General features: G+C 43.8%; 1 protein-coding gene across 3 annotated transcripts in view; it reads right to left on the bottom strand.

Moving 5' to 3' along the window:
• LOC134340142 (polypeptide N-acetylgalactosaminyltransferase 6-like) overlaps positions 1–21,029 on the bottom strand; it is an 82,802-nt gene that overhangs the window by 36,823 nt on the left and 24,950 nt on the right. For 2 of the 3 annotated variants that reach the window (XM_063037034.1, XM_063037035.1), the window contains 3 exons: positions 8,260–8,316; positions 3,641–4,253; positions 2,783–2,955 (listed from right to left, as the gene is read on the bottom strand). In XM_063037034.1, the coding sequence (XP_062893104.1) occupies positions 2,783–2,955; positions 3,641–4,131 (664 nt within the window). In that variant the 5' untranslated portion in view covers positions 4,132–4,253; positions 8,260–8,316. The remainder of the gene's footprint in view (positions 1–2,782; positions 2,956–3,640; positions 4,254–8,259; positions 8,317–21,029) is intronic. The other variant, XM_063037036.1, reaches the window with a different exon arrangement.

Below are 21,029 nucleotides of genomic sequence, written 5' to 3' on the forward strand. Positions count from 1 at the left end.
TGCATGACGGTCCGTCTCACCCGCTCCATCTTGGATCCCCAGACGAATCTGAAGACAGCTCGGGTGATTTCCAAGCTGTAGGAGCGGGGGACGGGCCAGACTGCGCCAAGTACAGCAGCCCTGAGAGCACCTCACACCTGATGACCAGGTTCTTGCCCGTTATCGACAGGGAGCGCCCTCCCCACAGTCCCAGTTCCTTTTTCACCTTGGCAGTCCGCTCCTGCCAGTTCTTGTTGCACGCCTCAGCCCCTCCGAACCAGATCCCCAACACCTTCACGTGGTCAGACCTGATGGTGAAGGGGACGCTGGATCGGTCGGGCCAGTTGCCGAAGAGCATGGCTTCGCTCTTCGTGCGGTTGACCCTGGCTCCCGATGCTAGCTCGAACTGTTCGCAGATGCCAATCAACCTGCGAACTGACCTCGGATCAGAACAGAAGACGGTGACGTCGTCCATGTACAGAGAGGTTTTCATTTTCTAAGCCAGTACAGATCTTAACTGGCGAAACATGCTATTTTGTCAAGTGAATAGAAAGGCAGCTGGGCTTAGGGGGGAGGAACAGGAGATCAGTGGGACGTTAACTGTCCGAAAGCAATCATTTCTCTACCCCAGAGATCAAAGTGCATGCAGCTTCGTCTAAACTCAGAAAGGGGGAAGGAATCCGGCTGTTATTGTTTAACGTGTGAAATTACTGGAGCTTAATTTTAGTCACATACAATATTTGCATAACAGCCAAGGAGGTGGGAGGCATTACAGCGAATAAATTAGGCTGCAGTGGGGAATGCAGGGCTCCATTTCCCGCCACCCCTTGCTGCTGTACAATCTTTGTTCTTTATCTGCTGCTGATAAAATACAAAGCCCACAGTGAACATGTTACTCTGAACACTGAATCAGTCTTTTTTCAACACAGTTCAGCTTTTTATCTACGCACAGAAACAAGATCCATCTCCAACCCATATGGAAACATTCCAACTATTGCTCTGGGGTGGATATGTTTATAACAGAGAGGGGAAGGTTCTCACAATTTATGCAGAGGACTTGGACAGGGTTGTGGGGGGTGCTGGACCAGGGGCAAAATTAAAAGGATGGGATGTGCAAGGAACATGTTTAAAGCAGAGGTTTACAGTACTCAGCGGTTCTGCTACCTGGAACTCCTACACTGTGCTGATAATCATAGTCCCACTGTAGAGCAGTCATGTGGCAAATGCTATGCAAACTAAGGACGATGATAACCAGGATGAAAAATAAAAGAATACTTCCACTTTTTGCAGCTATCACCAGTAGCAGGAAGTTGGTTGTGGGGGGGGGGGGTTGAAGCAGAGATAGAAAAGCTCTTCCCTGATACAGAGTGAAAGGCCAAAAACATTTTGAGAGAAAGAACCAAGCTAAATTGTTAAGATTTTAACAATGGGAAAATCAGATATGGGTCATGAATAAGGAGAGAACTAAAGAAGCTACAGCCATGAAATAAGTAACATTTAAGATATGGGACAGATTGGCAGGTCTTTGCCTATCAGACATGGTTCATGCTTGGGTGTTGTATACCTGCATCTATAAAACACCCAAGCATGAACCATGTCTGATAGGCAAAGACCCGCCAATCTGTCCCATATCTTAAACGTTACTTAAACGACAAGCTGCAGCAAGAGTATTGGACACTTCAGCAAGGGTAAATGCACTAGGATTTTACAGAGATGAGGGGTTACATTTACAAAAGACTTGAAAAATTGGAACTACCCTGTACCCCAAATGAAGCCAAGAAAGTTGAGCAGAAACTGGATAAGATCAACTAATAAGAGGCCAGAAGGGGCACTGATGGGATCTTCCCAATTTGTATGGCTTAGTCCTATGCCATTTATCTACTGACCCACTAGGGAATCTGCCAGTGCCATGATTCGATTAGGGGCTTTAAGTGCCTGGCATATATTTCCGTCATGGGATTATTAACATATATGAATAAATTCAGCAAGAATACTGTAAACGTAACTTTGCTGGATCAAATAACAACAGTACAAAAACATCGTTACTTATCTTTTCACCCGTTTATTTCTTCGAGCTCAGCCGGCGAGTGAACTTGGACCCAATATCAGGGAGAGACCCTTTCTCATCTCCCCGGCGGTTCTATAAGTTCACTGCCTGATGTCAGAATCGTCAGAAGTTATAAGGCCACCGATACAAAAGAACAATCAGTTTGATAACCATTCCAGCCAAGTCAATGGACTATTGATACAAAGAACAATCAGTTTGATAACCATTCCAGCCAAGTCAATGGACTATTGATACAAAGAACAATCAGTTTGATAACCATTCCAGCCAAGTCAATGGACTATTGATACAATCAATTTGTTAGACACTCCAGCCACCTTAATTAAAGAAAAGAATGTCCTACCTGGTTTGCTGGAGCCACAACTTAATGACAAAGATCAGAACATCCGTCAAATTTGTGCTTTAATTAAGAAAGGAATGTTCTGTCTAATTTCCATCAGGTACTGCTTTTTGTCAAAATCAAAAGGTGTGAAAAGCCCAGAGACATCTTATGTGGATCTGGACGAACCTTAACCCTTATCTTGCTCCAAAGAAAGCAGCTGTGAGACATTATTCAAACACACTGCAGTCACAGACATAGTCAGTACTGAATCCATTGTTTATAGGAATCTGAGAATCCCCCATTCCCTTAAACTTTATCAATACTACCAGGCTTTTTTTTAAATTAATTTTTTTCCAAACTCAAACACAAGGCACTTTAAATGCAGCAGTGTTCTCTAGTTTTTAAAAAAAACTCACCATCTGTGCTGGCATCATCCACTAATAGGATTTCTTTTAAGAGTATGGCTGGGGAAGTATGCATCACACTATACACGGTCCTCAGCAAGGTGGACCAGGCCTCGTTGTGGAACACTATAATCACACTGGTTGAAGGTAGAGGAGGACAACGCCTGAATCTCTGTTCAATACACCTGCACAAAGCAACACAAAAAGAGTTGAGAGATCTTAGCCTACAGAATGCTTTTAAAGTAACCAAGTGCAAGTATTGAATTTACTCCAGAAAGTCTGCACCACATAGATTGGGAAAAAAGCATTTACCTCTTCAAGATGGGACAGGTTTTGTGGAGCCTAAGGAGCTGAAAATAAGGAAAGCTTTTGCAAGGGGAAATTACGCTTCATAGAGAGGAGATCCCCTTTAATCTGCAGAATATTTTCTGAGAAGGGGAAGGATCTGGGCTCATCCACCAAAAGTTTCTATTTGTCACCCAGTCTGATAGAGTTGACTTTGACCCATCCATTTGATTTCAGAGGTCCTACAGGAAAAAAGCTCGGTGGTTTCCTTGGTCAGAATGGGTCAACAGCAGTAATCCATTCCCATTTGACAGTGAAAGGGAATGTGTATGCTGGATTTGTAGTAGGGGGGGGGGTTTTGCAGGACAAGTTATTTTGCACTAATATGATACTTTGAGACATCAGGCCATACACTGCAGATGGACCCTTTTTGTATCTTGCTTAAAGTTGAAACTGAGTTCCTAAATTGCGAAAATTTCCATTTCCCAGCATTGATAATTTTAACAATGCTGAGCACAAGCTATTAACCAAACAAACATCCCTCCCCATAAAAGCTCTTCACAATAGAAGTATGAAATAACCTACTCTGGAGGTCGTGTGTCTGGTCCCAGGCTCCTGTGCAAGGAGATGCGGTCACTGGCATAGGCGTTGAAACAATGCTTTTCAAAACCACGGTCTTTCTCCTTTTGCTGTTCTGGGGAGAGATTATCTGTATGAAAAGCCTTTGCATCAGCACCAGGTGCATTGGGATCTTCAGGAGGGCGAAGAAGGAAAGTCTTCAATTCTGCTGCAGTGTAAAATCCTGGTAAACAGTTCTTATTGTCATCAGCAACCTCTTTGCCTCGATCTGGAGCAATAATCTGAAACTTGGGCATTGAATCTCGGATATTGTTCACTGCTCCAAACATAAGTCCCAGCATTTTGTCTTTCCTGCCTGTTAAGTCCCTAAACCAAGATTCATCCTTTGGGCTCTGCTTGACTACATCTCTTTGGAGTATGAATAAAAATATCATAAATATTACACTGACCATAGCAAGTTTTGCTGGACCAAATCGTTTCCTAAAAAATAGCCTCATAGTTTCTGGTTAAATGTTACAGAATAATGGTGCTGCTCAGATATCTTATGGAACCAAATGGTTTTATTCACAACGAAGAAGGCCACTCCATTAATCGGTTTTGAAAGTTCTGATGCATGGATCTGAAATTAAAAAAAACTCATTTACTTCAATGTTAAAAGACATGACAAGCCTTCCAAACCTTAATCTTCTCCCTTCTTGCCTCTTGTAAGGATTATGGCCACTCCTGTGTGCAACAGTGCAGGGAGGTAAGTGTATGTACTTATTTCTCCAGTCTGCACTATAAACTCCAAAAGACAAACTTGACTGCATTAAAGATGCAATTCTATTTGCCTTACATACAGTGCACCATATCAAGAATGATAACATGTTACACAAAATAACTAACTGCACAGCTAGTCATGGTCACTGCAGCTGTAACTGAAGCCCTGGTTAACCATCTTAGGTAACAGAGTAAAATAGTTCAATACACCTGCACAAAGCAACACATCTGAATTCATCTTAATTTTCCAAAAGGCCTGCAGTCAGGTACCCTAAAACATTAAAATAAATAAGGTTAAAGCAAGTGGAACAGTTGGCAAAATGGATTGCTAGATGACTGCAATGCAAATTGGGAGTCAAAAGGTTGCTACTTATAGCAAGAACATGGTGACCAGTGATGGGACCATGGCTGTTCACACTGTTACATTAATGATTTAGACTCCAGAATCAAAAGCACTTTTTAAAAATTTCCAAATACTATCAGATTGGGGACACTGGTCAGTATCAAGGTTGAGTGCAACAAATCATATGAGGGCACCATAAACTTGCATAGTGGGCAAAGGAAGTTCAACACAGATCTATGCGAGGCAGTACATTTTGGCCAGGAGAATGGGGGAGGTCACTTATTACTTAAATGACTACGGCCTGCGTGAGGAGCAAAGATCTCAAAGGACGAATGCACCAATGACTAAGAGTTGCACAGTTAACAAGACCAAACAAACAAAAAAAAAGAAAATCAAGTATTCAGGTTTATTTCAGGGGAAAGAATTGAAAAGTGAGTATTAAACCTGCATTGAAACTTAGCTTCGCAAACAACAGGAATTCTGCAGATGCTGGAAATTCAAGCAACACACATCAAAGTTGCTGATGAACGCAGCAGGCCAGGCAGCATCTCTCCCACACCATCACCGACTTTATCAGCTCTGGGGATCTCCCATCCACTGCTACCAACCTTATAGTTCCCACACCCCGCACTTTCCGTTTCTACCTCCTACCCAAGATCCACAAACCTGCCTGTCCTGGCAGACCTATTGTCTCAGCTTGCTCCTGCCCCACCGAACTCGTTTCTGCATACCTCAACACGGTTTTATCCCCCGCTGTTCAATCCCTTCCTACCTATGTTCGTGACACTTCTCACGCTCTGAAACTTTTCGATATTTTAAGTTCCCTGGCCCGCACCGCTTTATTTTCACCATGGATGTCCAGTCCCTATATACTTCCATCCCTCATCAGGAAGGTCTCAAAGCTCTCTGCTTCTTTTTGGATTCCAGACCTAATCAGTTCCCCTCTACCACCACTCTGCTCTGTCTAGCGGAATTAGTCCTTACTCTTAATAATTTCTCCTTTGGCTCCTCCCACTTCCTCCAAACTAAAAGTGTAGCTATGGGCACCTGTATGGGTCCTAGTTATGCCTGCCTTTTTGTTGGCTTTGTGGAACAATCTATGTTCCGTGCCTATTCTGGTATCTGTCCCCCACTTTTCCTTCGCTACATCGACAACTGCATTGGCGCTGCTTCCTGCACGCATGCTGAGCTCGTTGACTTTATTAACTTTGCCTCCAACTTTCACCCTGCCCTCAAGTTTACCTGGTCCATTTCCGACACCTCCCTCCCCTTTCTAGATCTTTCTGTCTCTGTCTCTGGAGACAGCTTATCTACTGATGTCTACTATAAGCCTACTGACTCTCACAGCTATCTGGACTATTCCTCTTCTCACCCTGTCTCTTGCAAAAACGCTATCCCCTTCTCGCAATTCCTCCGTCTCCGCCGCATCTGCTCTCAGGATGAGGCTTTTCATTCCAGGACGAAGGAGATATCCTCCGTTTTTAAAGAAAGGGGCTTCCCTTCCTCCACCATTAACTCTGCTCTCAAACGCATCCCCCCCATTTCACGTACATCTGCTCTCACTCCATCCTCCCGCCACCCCACTAGGAATAGGGCTCCCCTGGTCCTCACCTACCACCCCACCAGACTCCGGGTCCAACATATTATTCTCCGTAACTTCTGCCACCTCCAACGGGATCCCACCACTAGGCACATCTTTCCCTCCCCCCCCCCGCTTTCTGCAGGGATCGCTCCCTACGCGACTCCCTTGTCCATTCGTCCCCCTCCCATCCCTCCCCACTGATCTCCCTCCTGGCACTTATCCTTGTAAGCGGAACAAGTGCTACACATGCCCTTACACTTCCTCCTTTACCACCATTCAGGGCCCGAGACAGTCCTTCCAGGTGAGGCGACACTTCACCTGTGAGTTGGCTGGGGTGATATACTGCGTCCGGTGCGGCCTTCTATATATTGGCGAGACCCCACGCAGGCTGGGAGACCGCTTTGCTGAACACCTACGCTCTGTCCGCCAGAGAAAGCAGGATCTCCCAGAGGCCACACATTTTAATTCCATATCCCATTCCCATTCTGACATGTCTATCCACGGACTCCTCTACTGTAAAGATGAAGCCACACTCAGGTTGGAGGAACAACACCTTACATTCCGTCTGGGTAGCCTCCAACCTGATGGCATGAACACAGACTTCTCTAACTTCCGTTAATGCCCCACCTCCCCCTCGTACCCCATCCGTTATTTATTTATATACACACATTCTCTCTCTCTCTCTCCTTTTTCTCCCTCTGTCCCTCTGACTATACCCCTTGCCCATCCTCTGGGTCCCCCCACCCCCGTCTTTCTCCCCGGACCTCCTGTCCCATGATCCTCTTGTATCCTCTTTGCCAATCACCTGTCCAGCTCTTGGCTCCATCCCTCCCCCTCCTGTCTTCTCCTATCATTTTGGATCTCCCCCTCCCCCTCCTACTTTCAAATCTTACTATCTCTTCCTTCAGTTAGTCCTGACGAAGGGTCTCGGCCTGAAACATCGACTGCACCTCTTCCTAGAGATGCTGCCTGGCCTGCTGCGTTCACCAGCATTTTGTGTGTATTACTCAGGAACTTTGGTGTGTGTTGCTTGAAACTTAGCTTGACCACACTAGTGGGACTTGATCGTTCAGGTTACCATTTTTATACAATAAAGGACACGTGCACTGGAGCTGGTGCAGAGAAGACTCCCAAGGATAATGCTAGAAATGTGAAGGTATATACAAGGATGAACCTCGGAAAAGTTGGCCTAATCAATCATGATCTTCAAAACTATGAATGATTTTAATGGAGTGGATACATAGAGAACATCTGTATGCATGGGGAGAACAGAGGCCATCATTATAAGATGATCACAAAGTTATCAAATAGGGAAATCGGATGAAACATATTTACCCTGAGGGTGGTGAGAATGTGGAACTTGCTACCACAGGGTGTGGTTGAAGTGAATAGTACAGATGCATTTAAAGGGAGGCCACGCATGAAAATGAGGTGTACACAGCAGGGAGTCTGCATACTGGCTAAATTGGGTCACGTGAAAGTTCTCACTGGTTCCCAGTCTTCTTCCAGCTCTAAATGCCGTTTTATTGTAACAACACAGGAGGAGCTTCAGCCTATCAGGTTTCTTCATTCCTTTGCAGCCCTGCAACTTATTCTCTCTGACCCCACTTTGATTTTGTTTATCATTAAGCTACACCAAGTAGTAACTTGCAGTGGCCAATTAAGCACACCCTTGGGATGTGGAAAGAAACGAATATCATGTGGTCATGAAGGTTTTGCCATGGCCCTCACAGTCCCCTGTCCTAAACATCATTAAGAAATCGGTGGATAGACCTCAAAAAGAGCAGTGCATGCAAGATGGCCCAAGAATCTCACAGAGACTAGAAGCCTTTTGCAAGGAAGAATGGGTGAAAATCCCCCAAACTAGAAGGCTCTTAGCTGGCTACAGAAAGCGTTTACAAGCTGTGATACTTGCCAAAGGGGGTGTTACTAAGTACTGACCATGCAGGGTGCCCAAACTTTTGCTTCGGGTCCTTTTCCTTTTTTGTTATTTTGAAACTGTAAAAGATGGAAATAAAAAAGTAATCTTGCTTAAAATATTAAAGAAATGTGTCATCTTTAACTTTATGCCTTTTGGAAATCAGTTCATATTTTACTCACTTAGTTATTCACAGTAACAGAAATATTGACCGGGGTGCCCAAACTTTTGCATGCCACTGTATGTTGACATATACAACCCTGAGATAATTTTTTTTGTGGGTAATCACAGTAAACACAATAGGATCAATGAAAGACACACTCAACGGGACGAACAACAACCAGTGTGCAAAGGATAACAAACTGCAAATACAAAAAGAAAAATAAGAGATAATAAATAAGCAGTAAATATCGAGAACATGAGATGAAGAGCCCGTGAAAGTGAGTCTATGGGGTTGTCGGAGCAGTTCAGTGATGGGGCAAGTGAAGTTATCCCCTCTGGTTCAGGAGCCCAATGGTGAAAGGTTAATAACTGTTCCTGAACCTGGTAGTGTGGGTACTGAGGCTCCTGTATCTCCTTCCTGATGCCAGCAATGAAGAGAGCATTGCTTGGATTATGAGGATGATGGACGCTGCTTTCCTGTGACAGCGCTCTGTGTAGATGTGCTCAATGGTGGGGAGGGCTTTACCCGTGACGGGACTGGGTTGTATCCACTACCTTTTGTAGGATTTTCCGTTCAGGGGCAGTGGCGTTTCCATACCAAGCTGTGATACAGCCAGTCAATACACTCTCCACTACACATCTATAGAAGTTTGTCAAAACTTTAGATGTCATGTCGAATCTTCACAAACTTCTAAGAAAGTAGAGGTGCTGCTGTGTTTTTTTTTCATAATAACACTTGCATGCTGGACCCAGAACAGATCCTCTGAAATTATAACACTGAGGTGTTTAAAGTTGCTGACCCTCTCTACCACTGATTCCTTGGTGAGGAGCGGCTCATGGACTTCTGGTTTCCTCCTCCTGAAGTCAATAATCATCTCTGTGGTCTTGCTGACATTGAGTGAGCGGTTATTGTTGTGGCACCACTCAGTCAGATTTTCAATTCCCTCCTATATGCTGATTCATCACCATGTTTGATTCAGCCAACGACAGTGGTGTTGGCAAATTTATATATGGCATTGTAGCTGTGCTTAGCCTCACAAATCATAAGGATAGGGCAAGTAGTTAAGCACACAGCTTGTGGTGCACCTATGGTGAGGGAAATTGTGGAGGAGATGATATTGCCAATCCATGAGGATATTGAGAATCCAGTTGCACAAGGAGGAATTGAGGCCAAGGTCTTGAAGCTTATTGATTAGTTTTGCAGCATGCTGTTGTGCAGAGGGACTTGGGAGTGCTTGTGCATGAATCGCAGAAAGTTGGCTTGCAGGTACAATAGGTTATTAAGGCGGCAAACGGAATGTTGGCCTTCATTGCTAGAAGGATTGAATTCAAGAGCAGGGAGGTCATGCTGCAACTGTACAGGGCACTGGTGAGGCCGCACCTGGAGTACTGTGTGCAGTTCTGGTCTCCATTCTTGAGGAAGGATGTACTAGCTTTGGAGGCAGTGCAGAGGAGGTTCACCAGGTTGATACCAGTGATGAAGGGGTTAACCTATGAGGAGAGATTGAGTCGCCTGGGACTATACTCTCTGGAGTCCAGAAGAATGAGAGGGAATCTTATAGAAGCATACAAAATTTTGGAAGGGATAGATATGATAGAGGTAGGAAAGTTGTTTCCATTGGTAGTGGGACTAGAACTAGGGGACATTGCCTCAAGATTCAGGGGGGAAGATTTAGGACGGAGATGAGGAGAAACTGTTTTTCCCAGAGAGTGGTGAATCTGTGGAATTCTCTGCCCAGGGAAGCAGTTGAGGCTTCTTCACTAAATACATTTAAGAAACGGTTAGATAGGTTTTTATATAGTAAGGGAATTAAGGGTTATGAGGAAAAGGTGGGTAGATGGAGCTGAGTTACAGACAGATCAGCCATGATCTTATTGAATGGTGGGGCAGGCTCGATGGGCCGGATGGCCTACTCCTGCTCCTATTTCTTATGTTCTTATTATGTTCTTATGATAGTTTTGAATGAAGAGCATCTTGATATATGCATCATCGCTGTCCAGATATTCACACTGGAAGTAAGTGCTACTGGACATTAGTCAATGAGTCAGGTTACCACATTCTTTTTGGGCATTGGTATAATTGAAGTCTGCTTGAACCAGATTGGTACCTCACACTGCCGAAGAAAGAGTTTAAAGATCTCAGTGAACACTTTAGCCAGTTGATTAGTACAGGTCTTTAGCACTTGGCCAGTTACCATCTGGGTCGGATGCTTTTCGTGGGTTCACCCTCCTGAAGGATGCCTCAGAGACTGAAATCACAGGGTCATCAGCAGGCTGTGGGAGCTTGTGAAGGTACCTCCATGTTTTGATGGTCAAACTGAGCATAAAAGGCATCGAGTTCATCGGGGAGCAACCTTTGTCACTTGGTTTCACTTTGTAGGAGGTGCTGCCATTCAGGCCCTACCACAGCTGTCGAGCATCCTTCAAAGATTCAAATTTGGTCTGGAATTGCCATTTTGCACATCAGATGGCTTTCTGGAGATCATACCTGGACTTCTTGTATATTATTTGGTTGCCAGACCTGAATGACACTGAAATGGCCCTCAACAGATTGCGGATCTCTTGGTTCATCCAGGGCTTTTGGTTAGGGAAGACTCTGAATGATTTTGCAGGGCCACACTCGTCCACAACTGTTTTTATAAAGTCTGTGACAGCCGTGGTGTATTGGTTCAGCCCCATGCTTCTGATCTTTGGTCAGCCAGTCCGGAGAGGGGTGGGTCGTTCGGGTGGGTTTGCTCCTGGGCCTGGTCAAGGTGACCATTTAGTGGTCCGGGCACTGGGCAGTGGAGGGTTCTGGAGTCACATGTTTCAGACCGGGCAGAATTCCTTCTCTGAAGGACCTCAGTGACCACAACATTGTCAGAAGCTTATAACGAACAGTAAAGATTTCGACCTTACTGGTTTAGTGCAAGTATAATGCTTCTGTAGCTGGTTAGTTACCTTGTAAATAAATTAGATTCTTGATTTTAGCCTTCATGGTTAAACTGAGAGATTTTCTGTTAATTTGAAGTGAACAAGAATCCCTGGTAGGCAAGTTAATTTGATTTATGTGGTGTAATAATGTGACAGTAGGGGAACTTCTATAGATTACTGTTCCATTCACAGCAGTGGCAAGGGTAGAAGGATGCTCCCCTTGCTAATGAAAGATACCTTTCTCTTATCGCCATTTATTAAGTGGTAGGGGGAAACCTGGATTCCAATAGTCGTGTGATAAGTTCACTGCTGCTGATGTGATGTTAGGGCATGCATTTTGTTGTGCATTTTGTCACTTTTCAGCTACCTTCATCTTCTTGGACCTGGGTTTGGGCACCTCTTGAGGTAGTCCATTGTGGATTTTGAGGTGTGTTTAGGTTCATTACCCTGCTGAAGAGGCCATCCTCTTTTCAGCTTCAGCTTTTTTTTTTATATAAACAGACGATGTGATGTTTGCTTCCAGAATTTGCTGCAATTTAATTGAATTCATTCTTCCCTCTACCAGTAAATGTTCCCCGTGCCACTGGCTGCAACACAAGCCCAAAGCATGATCGATCCACCCCCGTGCTTAACAGTTGGAGAGGGGTTCTTCATGAAATTCTGCACCCTTTTTTCTCCAAACATACCTTTGCTCATTGTGGCCAAAAAGTTCTATTTTAACTTCATCAGTCCACAGGACTTGTTTCCAAAATGCATCAGGCTTGTTTAGATGTTCCTTTGAAACTTTTGAATAGAACTTTTTGGCTGCAATGAGCAAGGGTATGTTTGGAGGGAAAAAAAAGGGTGCAGAATTTCTCCTGTGGGCTCCCGTTTCATCTCACATCCCAAAGATGAGCGGGCTGGTAGATCAATTGGCCACTGTGAATTTCCTCATTATCAAGGTGGTTTGCAGAATTGATGGAAATGTAGGGAGAATCACTTCGAGAAAAATTGTGGGAACAGGATTGCTCTGTGGGCCAGCATAAACATGACAGGCCAAATGGCCTCAAATGTGTGGAAACATAGTCATCGGCAATGTCCGCATCTTGTGAACAAATTTAATTTCAGGCAGTTATTTCAGCCATCTCATACAACACGAGGCAGGAAACTACAAGATTACTGGAAATTCTCACAACGCAATTCACAAAACCACTTAAGGACCATTTGAAAAGAAATAGAACTAAAAGCGAGCCTCCCCTGAATCTGAACAGAATGGACCTGAACTCACTGGGATTTAGAACAATGATCGGTGAGGTTACTGAGTCACATGGCTTCGAGGCTGCCTGACAGTATAAATGCTGAGTGGAGGTCCCACCTCCAGAGGAACTCCACAATCGACACATGATTATAGAACAAGATGTAGAAGAGGGGGAACTTATTCTGAGAATTACAAATCTTTGGAATTCCCAGAAAGGCAGAATCATTCAAGAATGATACAGATAGATTTTTGGATCGAGGCAAGTTCGGGATTTGGGGGAAGAAAATAAAACGGACCAGGAAGTAGAAGCCTTGCCAAACATCTGATCATTAAACAGTGAAGCAGTCTGAAGTAACCATAAATCTACTCCGGCTTATACATTATGGCTTTTTTATTTACGTGCAAAATAAATTATTTTTAAAAAATAAATAATCTCGTGCTCAAAATTAATCTCTGAAACATGGAAACCTGATAGGCCAGATTACATGGTAGAATCACAAATATTTTAGGCAGATTTGGTGTTAGCTTCTCCTGTTACAAAGACTAAAACCTCTCAAAACCAAATATGATCCACAATTACTCAGCATTTAAATTAATTAAAAACAAAACTTCTCTCTGATTGACACAATAGTTATTTAAATTGGCAGCCCCACCCACCTGCCCCCCTCACATCTTAAAACAGTATTCCTATAAACAGTCAGCTGTCAACAAAAAGTACCTCTTATGCTGCACTGAATTTAGGCTAATGCTGCCTCGAACAGTTTCCAGGCTCTCAGATTTATGGAGTATGAAGTATGAAGTGCATTCTGACAGGCTGCATCACTGTCTGATATGGAGGGGCTACTGCACAGGACCGAAAGAAGCTGCAGAAGGTTGTAAATTTAGTCAGCTCCATCTTGGGCACAAGTCTACAAAGTACCCAGGACATCTTCAGGGAGCGGTGTCTCAGAAAGGCAGCGTCCATTATTAAGGACCTCCAGCACCCAGGACATGCCCTTTTCTCACTGTTACCATCAGGTAGGAGGTACAGAAGCCTGAAGGCACATACTCAGAGATTTATGAGCACTTGGAAAGCCATGGCTTTGTGCGCAGCAAGTCATGTCTTACTAACTTAATTGAGTTTTTTGACAAGAGCAATTGATGAAGATCGAGCTGTAGACATTGTCTATGTGGATTTTATTAAACTGTTTGACAAGGTCCCTCATAGGAGGCTCATCCAGAAGATTAAGATGCATGGGGTTCATGGCGAATTGGCTGTTTGGGTTCAGAACTGGCTTGCCCATAGAAGACAGAGGGTAGTGGTTGAAGAGACTTACTCTAGCTAGAGGTCTGTGATCAGTGGTGTTCTGCAGGGATCTGTGCTGGGACCTCTGCTGTTTGTGATGTCTATAAATGACCTGGATGAATATGTAGATGGGTGGGTTAGTAAATTTGCAGATGTTACCAAGATCAGTGGAGTGGTGGACAGTGCAAAAAACTGGGCAAAGAATGCAACACGATATAGATCAAATGCAGATACGAGCAGAGAAATGGCAGATGGAGTTTAACCCTGATAAATGTGAGGTGTTGCACCTTAGTAGGGCAAATGTAAAAAGACAGTACACCATTAAGGGCAAGACCTTTCACAGTGTTGATGAGCAGAGGGATCTCGGGGTCCAAGTTCATAGTTCCCTGAAAGTGGTAGATATGGTGGTTAAGAAGCCATATGGCATGCTTGCCTTTATTAGTTGAGGCACTGAGTTCAAAGGTCAGGAAATTATGTCGCAGTTTTATGGAACTCTGGTTAGGCTGCATCTTTAGTATTGCATACAGTTCTGGTCACCCCATTAAAGGAATGACGTCAAAGCTTTGGAGAAGATGAAGAGGTGGTTTACCAGGATGCTGTCTGGTTTAGAGGGCATGTGCTATAACGAGATGTTGGACAAACTTGGGTTGTTTTCTCTGGAGCGGCGGAGGCTGAGGGGAGATCTGATGGAGGTTTATAAGAATGTGAGAGGCAGAGGTAGAGTAGACAGCATCTTTATCCCAGGGTTGAAATTCCTAATACCAATGGGCATGCAGGAGGTCATTTCAAAAGGAGATGTGAGGGACAAGTTTTTTAAAAATAAAAACAGGCGTTGGTGACTGGAATGCGCTGCCTGGAGCAGTGGTAGAGGCCGATACATCAGGGACTTTTAAGAGTCATTTAGACAGGCATGTGAGTGTGAGGAAAATGGAAGGAATTGGACATTGTGTAGGCAGAAGAGATGAGTTAGTTAGCCATTTGGTGGTTAATTTAATTGGTTCAGAACAACATCATGAGCTGAAGGGCCTGTTTTATGTTCTAAAGTGGCACTGCGGTACAGACTTTGGCAGCAGAGTGGTGCATTGGTTGGTGATACCACCTCAGCAACCCAGGTTTAATCCTGACCTCTGGCACGGTTTTCCCTGTGACCCCAGCCTAGGTTCTCTGGCATCTTCCTATAGCCCGAGTACTGACCTATTGGTAGGTTAAAATGGCTGGTATAATTTTCCCCGAGTGTGGGTGGGTGATGGGAAAATCCAGAGGGAGCGGATGCACTAATGAGCATGAGATAGCAAAGGTCATGGAGAATGCTGGAGAATGAGATTGCCAAGAGCCAGAAGTTGGACTGAATGATCTCCTTCTGCATCAGAGGTAAATCTATACATTAGAGATCAGCTATGATCATACTGAATGGCAGAGCAGGCATGAAGGGCTTAATGTCCTCTTCCTGCTTCTATTTCTTTTGCTCTCTCCACCTTTCTAGGGTAACTGGGGACCAGCAATTCCCTAGCCTTGCCAGCAATACCCACACATTGAAAACTTCGTTTTTTTTTAAATGAAAGAATTAAGGGTAGGTTGTAGAGGACATAAAATGGGGATCAGACTGTAATAGGGAGGCACTGAAGCCGTGTCCCTCCCCAACCTCAGAGCAAGTGCTGATGATCTGATGATATTCATACCCAATGCAACAGAATTGCATCATCTACGTCCACACCAAGGGTATGATAACATAGTGGTTGCCAGTTGAACATGCAAAGAACTACACTACCAACCGGTGACAAACATGGATCTTACTACCAGTAGCCAGGGAATTTAAATTAAGTCAATCTTGAACAAAGAAGTCATTGTAATTAATGATAGTGATAAAGGCACTGGACTGTTGAAAGGAAATCCACCATCCTTACCCACTCTGCAACTCTAGAGCAACCAGTTAACCATAAACTCGGAAATGGCTCAGCAAAGGGCAAATAGGGATAGACAATAAATGTTGGCATGAAAACTATGTCCACAAATGAGAAAAAACTGTTCAGTGCCAGGTCTAACCACTTCCCCTACTTACTCCCCAGTTCCATTCAGTTCTACTGTTTCTTCTTCTCACCCTGCCAACCCACTTCCACACGCACACACACAGATACAGAGCAAGGCAATAGAAAAACGGATTTGTTTGCACGTGTGCTTTTTGTACTTTTTGGGGAATTAGCTTCTGCAAAAACCAAATAAAAAGGTAACAAGATCTCTGGTTGGAAGGTGGATCTGTTTTTTCAAACCAGGCAGGACACGCACTTAGGCAATCCAAACACGGGACCATGGCTATTCTTTGCAAGCTACTTTCAGCACAGCTATTCAATACATTTATTCCGCATTCTTTTTAAATCTCTTTGCACTACCCCGATGTACTTGTGCGTGGAATGATCTGTCTGGGTGGCAAGCAGACGAGCTTTCAAAGCAGTAACGAGATTGTCACCTGGTTTTTGTAGAGTTATGATTGCAGAAGTTATTTATGACAACACTGATGAATAAGTACCCAGGTGTAAGTCTGACATTCCTGTCATTTAGCAGAGGTTATCAATTGGTTTTGGGTTAAAATTGAGAAATTCCATCCATCTACAAGTTGGCATTCAACTGCACCCAGTTCTGAACAGCCCCCATCTCCGCTTAATATCCATTGATCTCCATTTGAATGGACTCACTGGCCAAACCCTGATAGTCTCTGAGGCAAAGAATTCCAAACCTCCGAGTGAAGAAACCTTTTCCCATTTCAGTCTTGAATATATTCTGAGACTGTGATCTCCTGGTTCAAGATTCATCAGCCAGGGGTAACATCCACACTGTCTCAGGCCTTGTAAGTTTTAATGAGCTGACTCCTCATTCCTCTGATTTCCAGAGAATACAGACCAAATCTACTCAACCTCACCTCATACAGCAAACCACCATTCCCAAAACCAGCCAAGTGGTTTTTTTGCTGCACTCTCTCCATGGGAAGTATTTTCTTTTTTCTTTTTAAGGTAATGAGACCAAAACCTAAGAAAATACTCTTGGCGCAGTATCAACAAGGCTCTACACAACAGTGATACGACATCTTTACTTAGTAATTGTGGATAATCAGTAGTCTCTGCTTAAATGTGTCAAGTAAGAAAAGGGAAATAAATGGAGAAACAGCCTTGTGAGGTGTTGTTAATCATTATTATGTCTTTGAGGAAGGAGAACAGCAGAGCCTTTGTCACAACTTCCTCTACATTTAGGGGTTCACAGACCCCTTGCTTATTGGTATTGGTCAATGGTGTCAAAAAGATTGGGAACCCCTCCTCAACATTCGTCATGGACAGTTTGACTTTATTGGGCAGATTACATTTATGGCAGGCCTGTAGCCTAAAGATTTGCTTGGAGGTGACATCACAGGTCCACTTCAGAAAAGTCTTATTGAGCCATTTGTCATTATTGGTCAGATTCTGCTCTGGATAGGATACTGCTGGCAAGAGTCCAGGTTGCTCTTTGTCATCACTGCAGTTGTGGTTGCCACCAGGAATGGAGTTGTGGCAAGAGAAACTCAATTATCATGAAATTATCACCATTCTCAGTGGAGAAGCTCAAACCTAAAAAGGAGAAGAGTGCTACTCTGACACATTTTCTTTGATGAATTTGTGTTGCTCAGTATAAAGCACAAAGGGGTCCTGTTCAGGAAAAGCTTCAGTGATGAGAGGTTTGAAATAAAAAGACTGAGATTTTTAATTAAAAACACTTAAAATATTCATGCATACATCATAGTTAAGGAGGGTTCGTAATAGTCACTGACAAATAAGTTACAAGACTGCAAACAAAATTTACGCAAATCACAAGCTACAAGCGCAAACCTCAAGCAGTTTGGGATTCAAGAGCCCTGCGATGAAGTTGTGAATGTGCAGGGACCAGTCATTTCCCACTCAAGAAGTGAAGAGAAATCTGACTGCAGCAACATTCAGCACAGTTCCTCCTCTTGCATCCCCACACTGCAGCCAAGAAGATTCAGAATGGGAACCATTGTGACATCATTTGCTGATTCACAATGAATAACCCATTACAGCACCACTTTAGCAAAAGGCTGCATTGAGCATCCACAAGAGCAGTACTTATTTTTGGCAACAGGACTCCCTGGAATCAACACAAGGGAAAGTTACAAGGCTACAATTAACGTTTAGATAAATGACAAACCACAATAGCAAACCTCAATAGCAAATGTTACTAAACATTGACCATTGAATATTACCATTAAGGGGTCAGGACTGGGAACTGGTGCAGGGCTGAACCAAATAAAAAAAGTTAGCTTGTCACTGTTAATCTTTCAAAGGACTAATGTCAGCAGTACTTGTGCGCAACCAGAATAGTTCTGGGACTTGGTGCTTTACCTTAAGCAATACAAACAAATTGCTGGAGGAACTCAGTAGGTCAGGCAGCGTCTATGGAGGGGAATAAACAGTCAACATTTCAGGCCGAGACCCTTCATCAGGACTCACTTGATTTTCTTTTAAGGTACAATTATTTAAACTAATAAATGTTGCTTAAAAGCAAAGAGTGTGGATGTAAGCATTGTATGCTCCTTAAATGCAAGTTCAGATATAATGGGTATTGTATTGAAAGGGACAACTATCCAACAGGTTCGGCCTTCAATACATAACAATTACTTTGCTTATTTCTTATCACATTTCTGGGGCTTGCCAAGCTACTTGGGAAGTCATCAAGAATCAGCTTGGGGCGCCCCAGTAGCATAGCAGTTAGTGAAATGCTATTAAAGCTCAGGGGTCAGAGTTCAATTCCGACTTCATCTATAAAGAGTTGGTATGTCCCTCCTGTGAACATGCGTGTTTCCTCTGGGTGCTCTGATTTCCTCCCACAGTCCAAAAACTTAACGGTTAATAGGTTAATTGGTCTTTGTGATCAGGCTAGGGTTAAATCAGTGGGTTGCTGGCGACATGGCTCAAAGGACTGGAAGGGGTGTTACATCTCTAAATAAGAATAAACTGTATTCCGACCAAAATGACTTGATAGTCCACAAATTACAACATACTACCTCGATTGTTTGATTTTCAGCTTCCTAGTCCAGTATCGAAACTACTGTGACCACACCTGCATGATATCAAATTCCTCCCACCCTAGCACTTCTGAAGGAAGAATGGATTCTTTGATCCCCATCTAAAGGAGCTATTGTGTTGATTGAAACAGAAGTTGGATGAATTATTGAGTCAAGCACTGAGAGAAATGATTGACTGCTGAATGAGAATATAATAATTTCCCAGTTATTTCCTTAGCAGGCAATCTACTGGCTTAGGCATTTTGAGACGAATAGGGAAACTTTGAAGAATCTTTCCTCAGGAGCTGAGGATGTTTGTCACAGTGCAAAACATGGCAGTCAGCTGTGGAAGCAACAGGCCAACGGACCCTTTACCAGGGCTGCTCAACCTTTTCTCCTCTGGCTACTCATCTTACTATTTTATCACTTCTCTGATGCATTGGGTTTCTGACTCTACAGGAGCCACAGAAACAATGGGTTTTCACAAACCACAATAGCAAACCTCTCAGTTTGGGGTTAACAATCCATTACTTAAATGATATTTCTTCCCCCCCCCCCCAAAAAAAAGCTTTCCTATTGTAACAGTGTGTCTAATGTCAATAATAAGAGTATTCAACTTTGTAACGGAATCCTTAAACTCAAGGTACAGGTCAGAAACATGGTGGAACTCACTCTTTCTTTATTCAAGATTCAAAAAACTTTATTGTCATTCTAACCGTACATCAGCTCTGCAGGGCAGAATGAGACAGCGTTTCTCAGGAGCAGTGCAATCATAACATAACAAACGCAGCACTAAATAATAAACATAACAATAAATAGTAAAACACAACAGCCACATGTCAGTTAAAATCAGTTATAAGTGCCCAGTGCAAATTTAAAATGTCCAAAGCAGAGTCAGGTGGAGCAGCTATTTAGCAGTCTGACTGCCTGTGGGAGGAAGCTGTTTAGTAGCCTTGTGGTTTTAGTTTTGACGCTCCTGTAACGTTTGCCTGATGGCAGAAGAACAAATAGTTCATGGAGAGGGTGTGAGGGGTCTTTAATGATGTACCGTGTCTTCTGGAGGCATCGACTCTGAAAGAGGTCTTGGACAGAAGGTAGAGAGACCCCAATAACCTTCTCTGCTCCCCTAACCACTCTCTGCAAGGCTTTTTTGTCGACAGCACTGCAGCTGGAGTACCAGGTTGTGATGCAAAAGGTCAGCACACTCTTCACCACACCTCTGTAGAATGTAGTTAAGATATTAGTGGGGAGTGATGCTTGTTTAAGCTTCCTCAGAAAGTGCAATCTCTACTGGGCCCATTTCACAATCCCAGTGGTGTTCCTGGACCAGGTGAGATTGTCCGAGATCTGCACCCCAAGGAACTTGATGTTTTCCACTCTCTCCACTGTGGAGCCGCTGATGCTGAGGGGTGTGTGCTCAGGCTGAGACCGTCTGAGATCGACGATCATCTCCTTGGTTTTGGTGACATTAAGCATCAAGTTGTTATCCCTGCACCAGCTTTCTAGGTGTTTGACCTCCTCCCTGTACATAGTTTCATCATTTTTGCTGATGAGCCCCACCACTGTGGTATCATCTGCAAATTTAATGATCAGGTTCTCCTTGAATCTGGCTGCACAGTCATGTGTTAGCAGTGTAAACAGCAATGGGCTAAGCACACAGCCTTGTGGGAATCCAGTGCTCAGTGTGATGGAGTCAGAGATGTTCCTGCCAATACAGACTGACTGTGGTCTCTCTGTCAAGGCGAAGGCAGCTCTAACACCAGTCAAGATAGTTGATCCCATCCAGGCTCCCTTGATTGACATCCTAACCCCCACCTTATCTATTCTATTCATGACCTCCACCACAGGCACACTATCACTGCAATGTGTAGCACGTCCAGAATGCATTACAGCAACTTGTCAAAGCTGTTCCTACAGCACCACTCAAGCTCATGGGCCTACATAGGCAGCAGGTACACAGCAACACCAACACCAACTGCAGCTTCTCTCCAAGAGCACACAGCACCGATTTGGAAATACATTCCTGTTCCTTCATTACCACTGAGTGTTAAATCTCACACCCCAATAGCATTGTAGGAGTATCTTCACTGTCGTCTCTCACTAAAACTGACCCATATGGTGGGGGGGGGGGCGGGGAGAGAGAGAGAGGGGC

The sequence above is a fragment of the Mobula hypostoma genome, chromosome X1, assembly GCF_963921235.1.
Source record: "Mobula hypostoma chromosome X1, sMobHyp1.1, whole genome shotgun sequence".
Classification (NCBI taxonomy): domain Eukaryota; kingdom Metazoa; phylum Chordata; class Chondrichthyes; order Myliobatiformes; family Myliobatidae; genus Mobula; species Mobula hypostoma.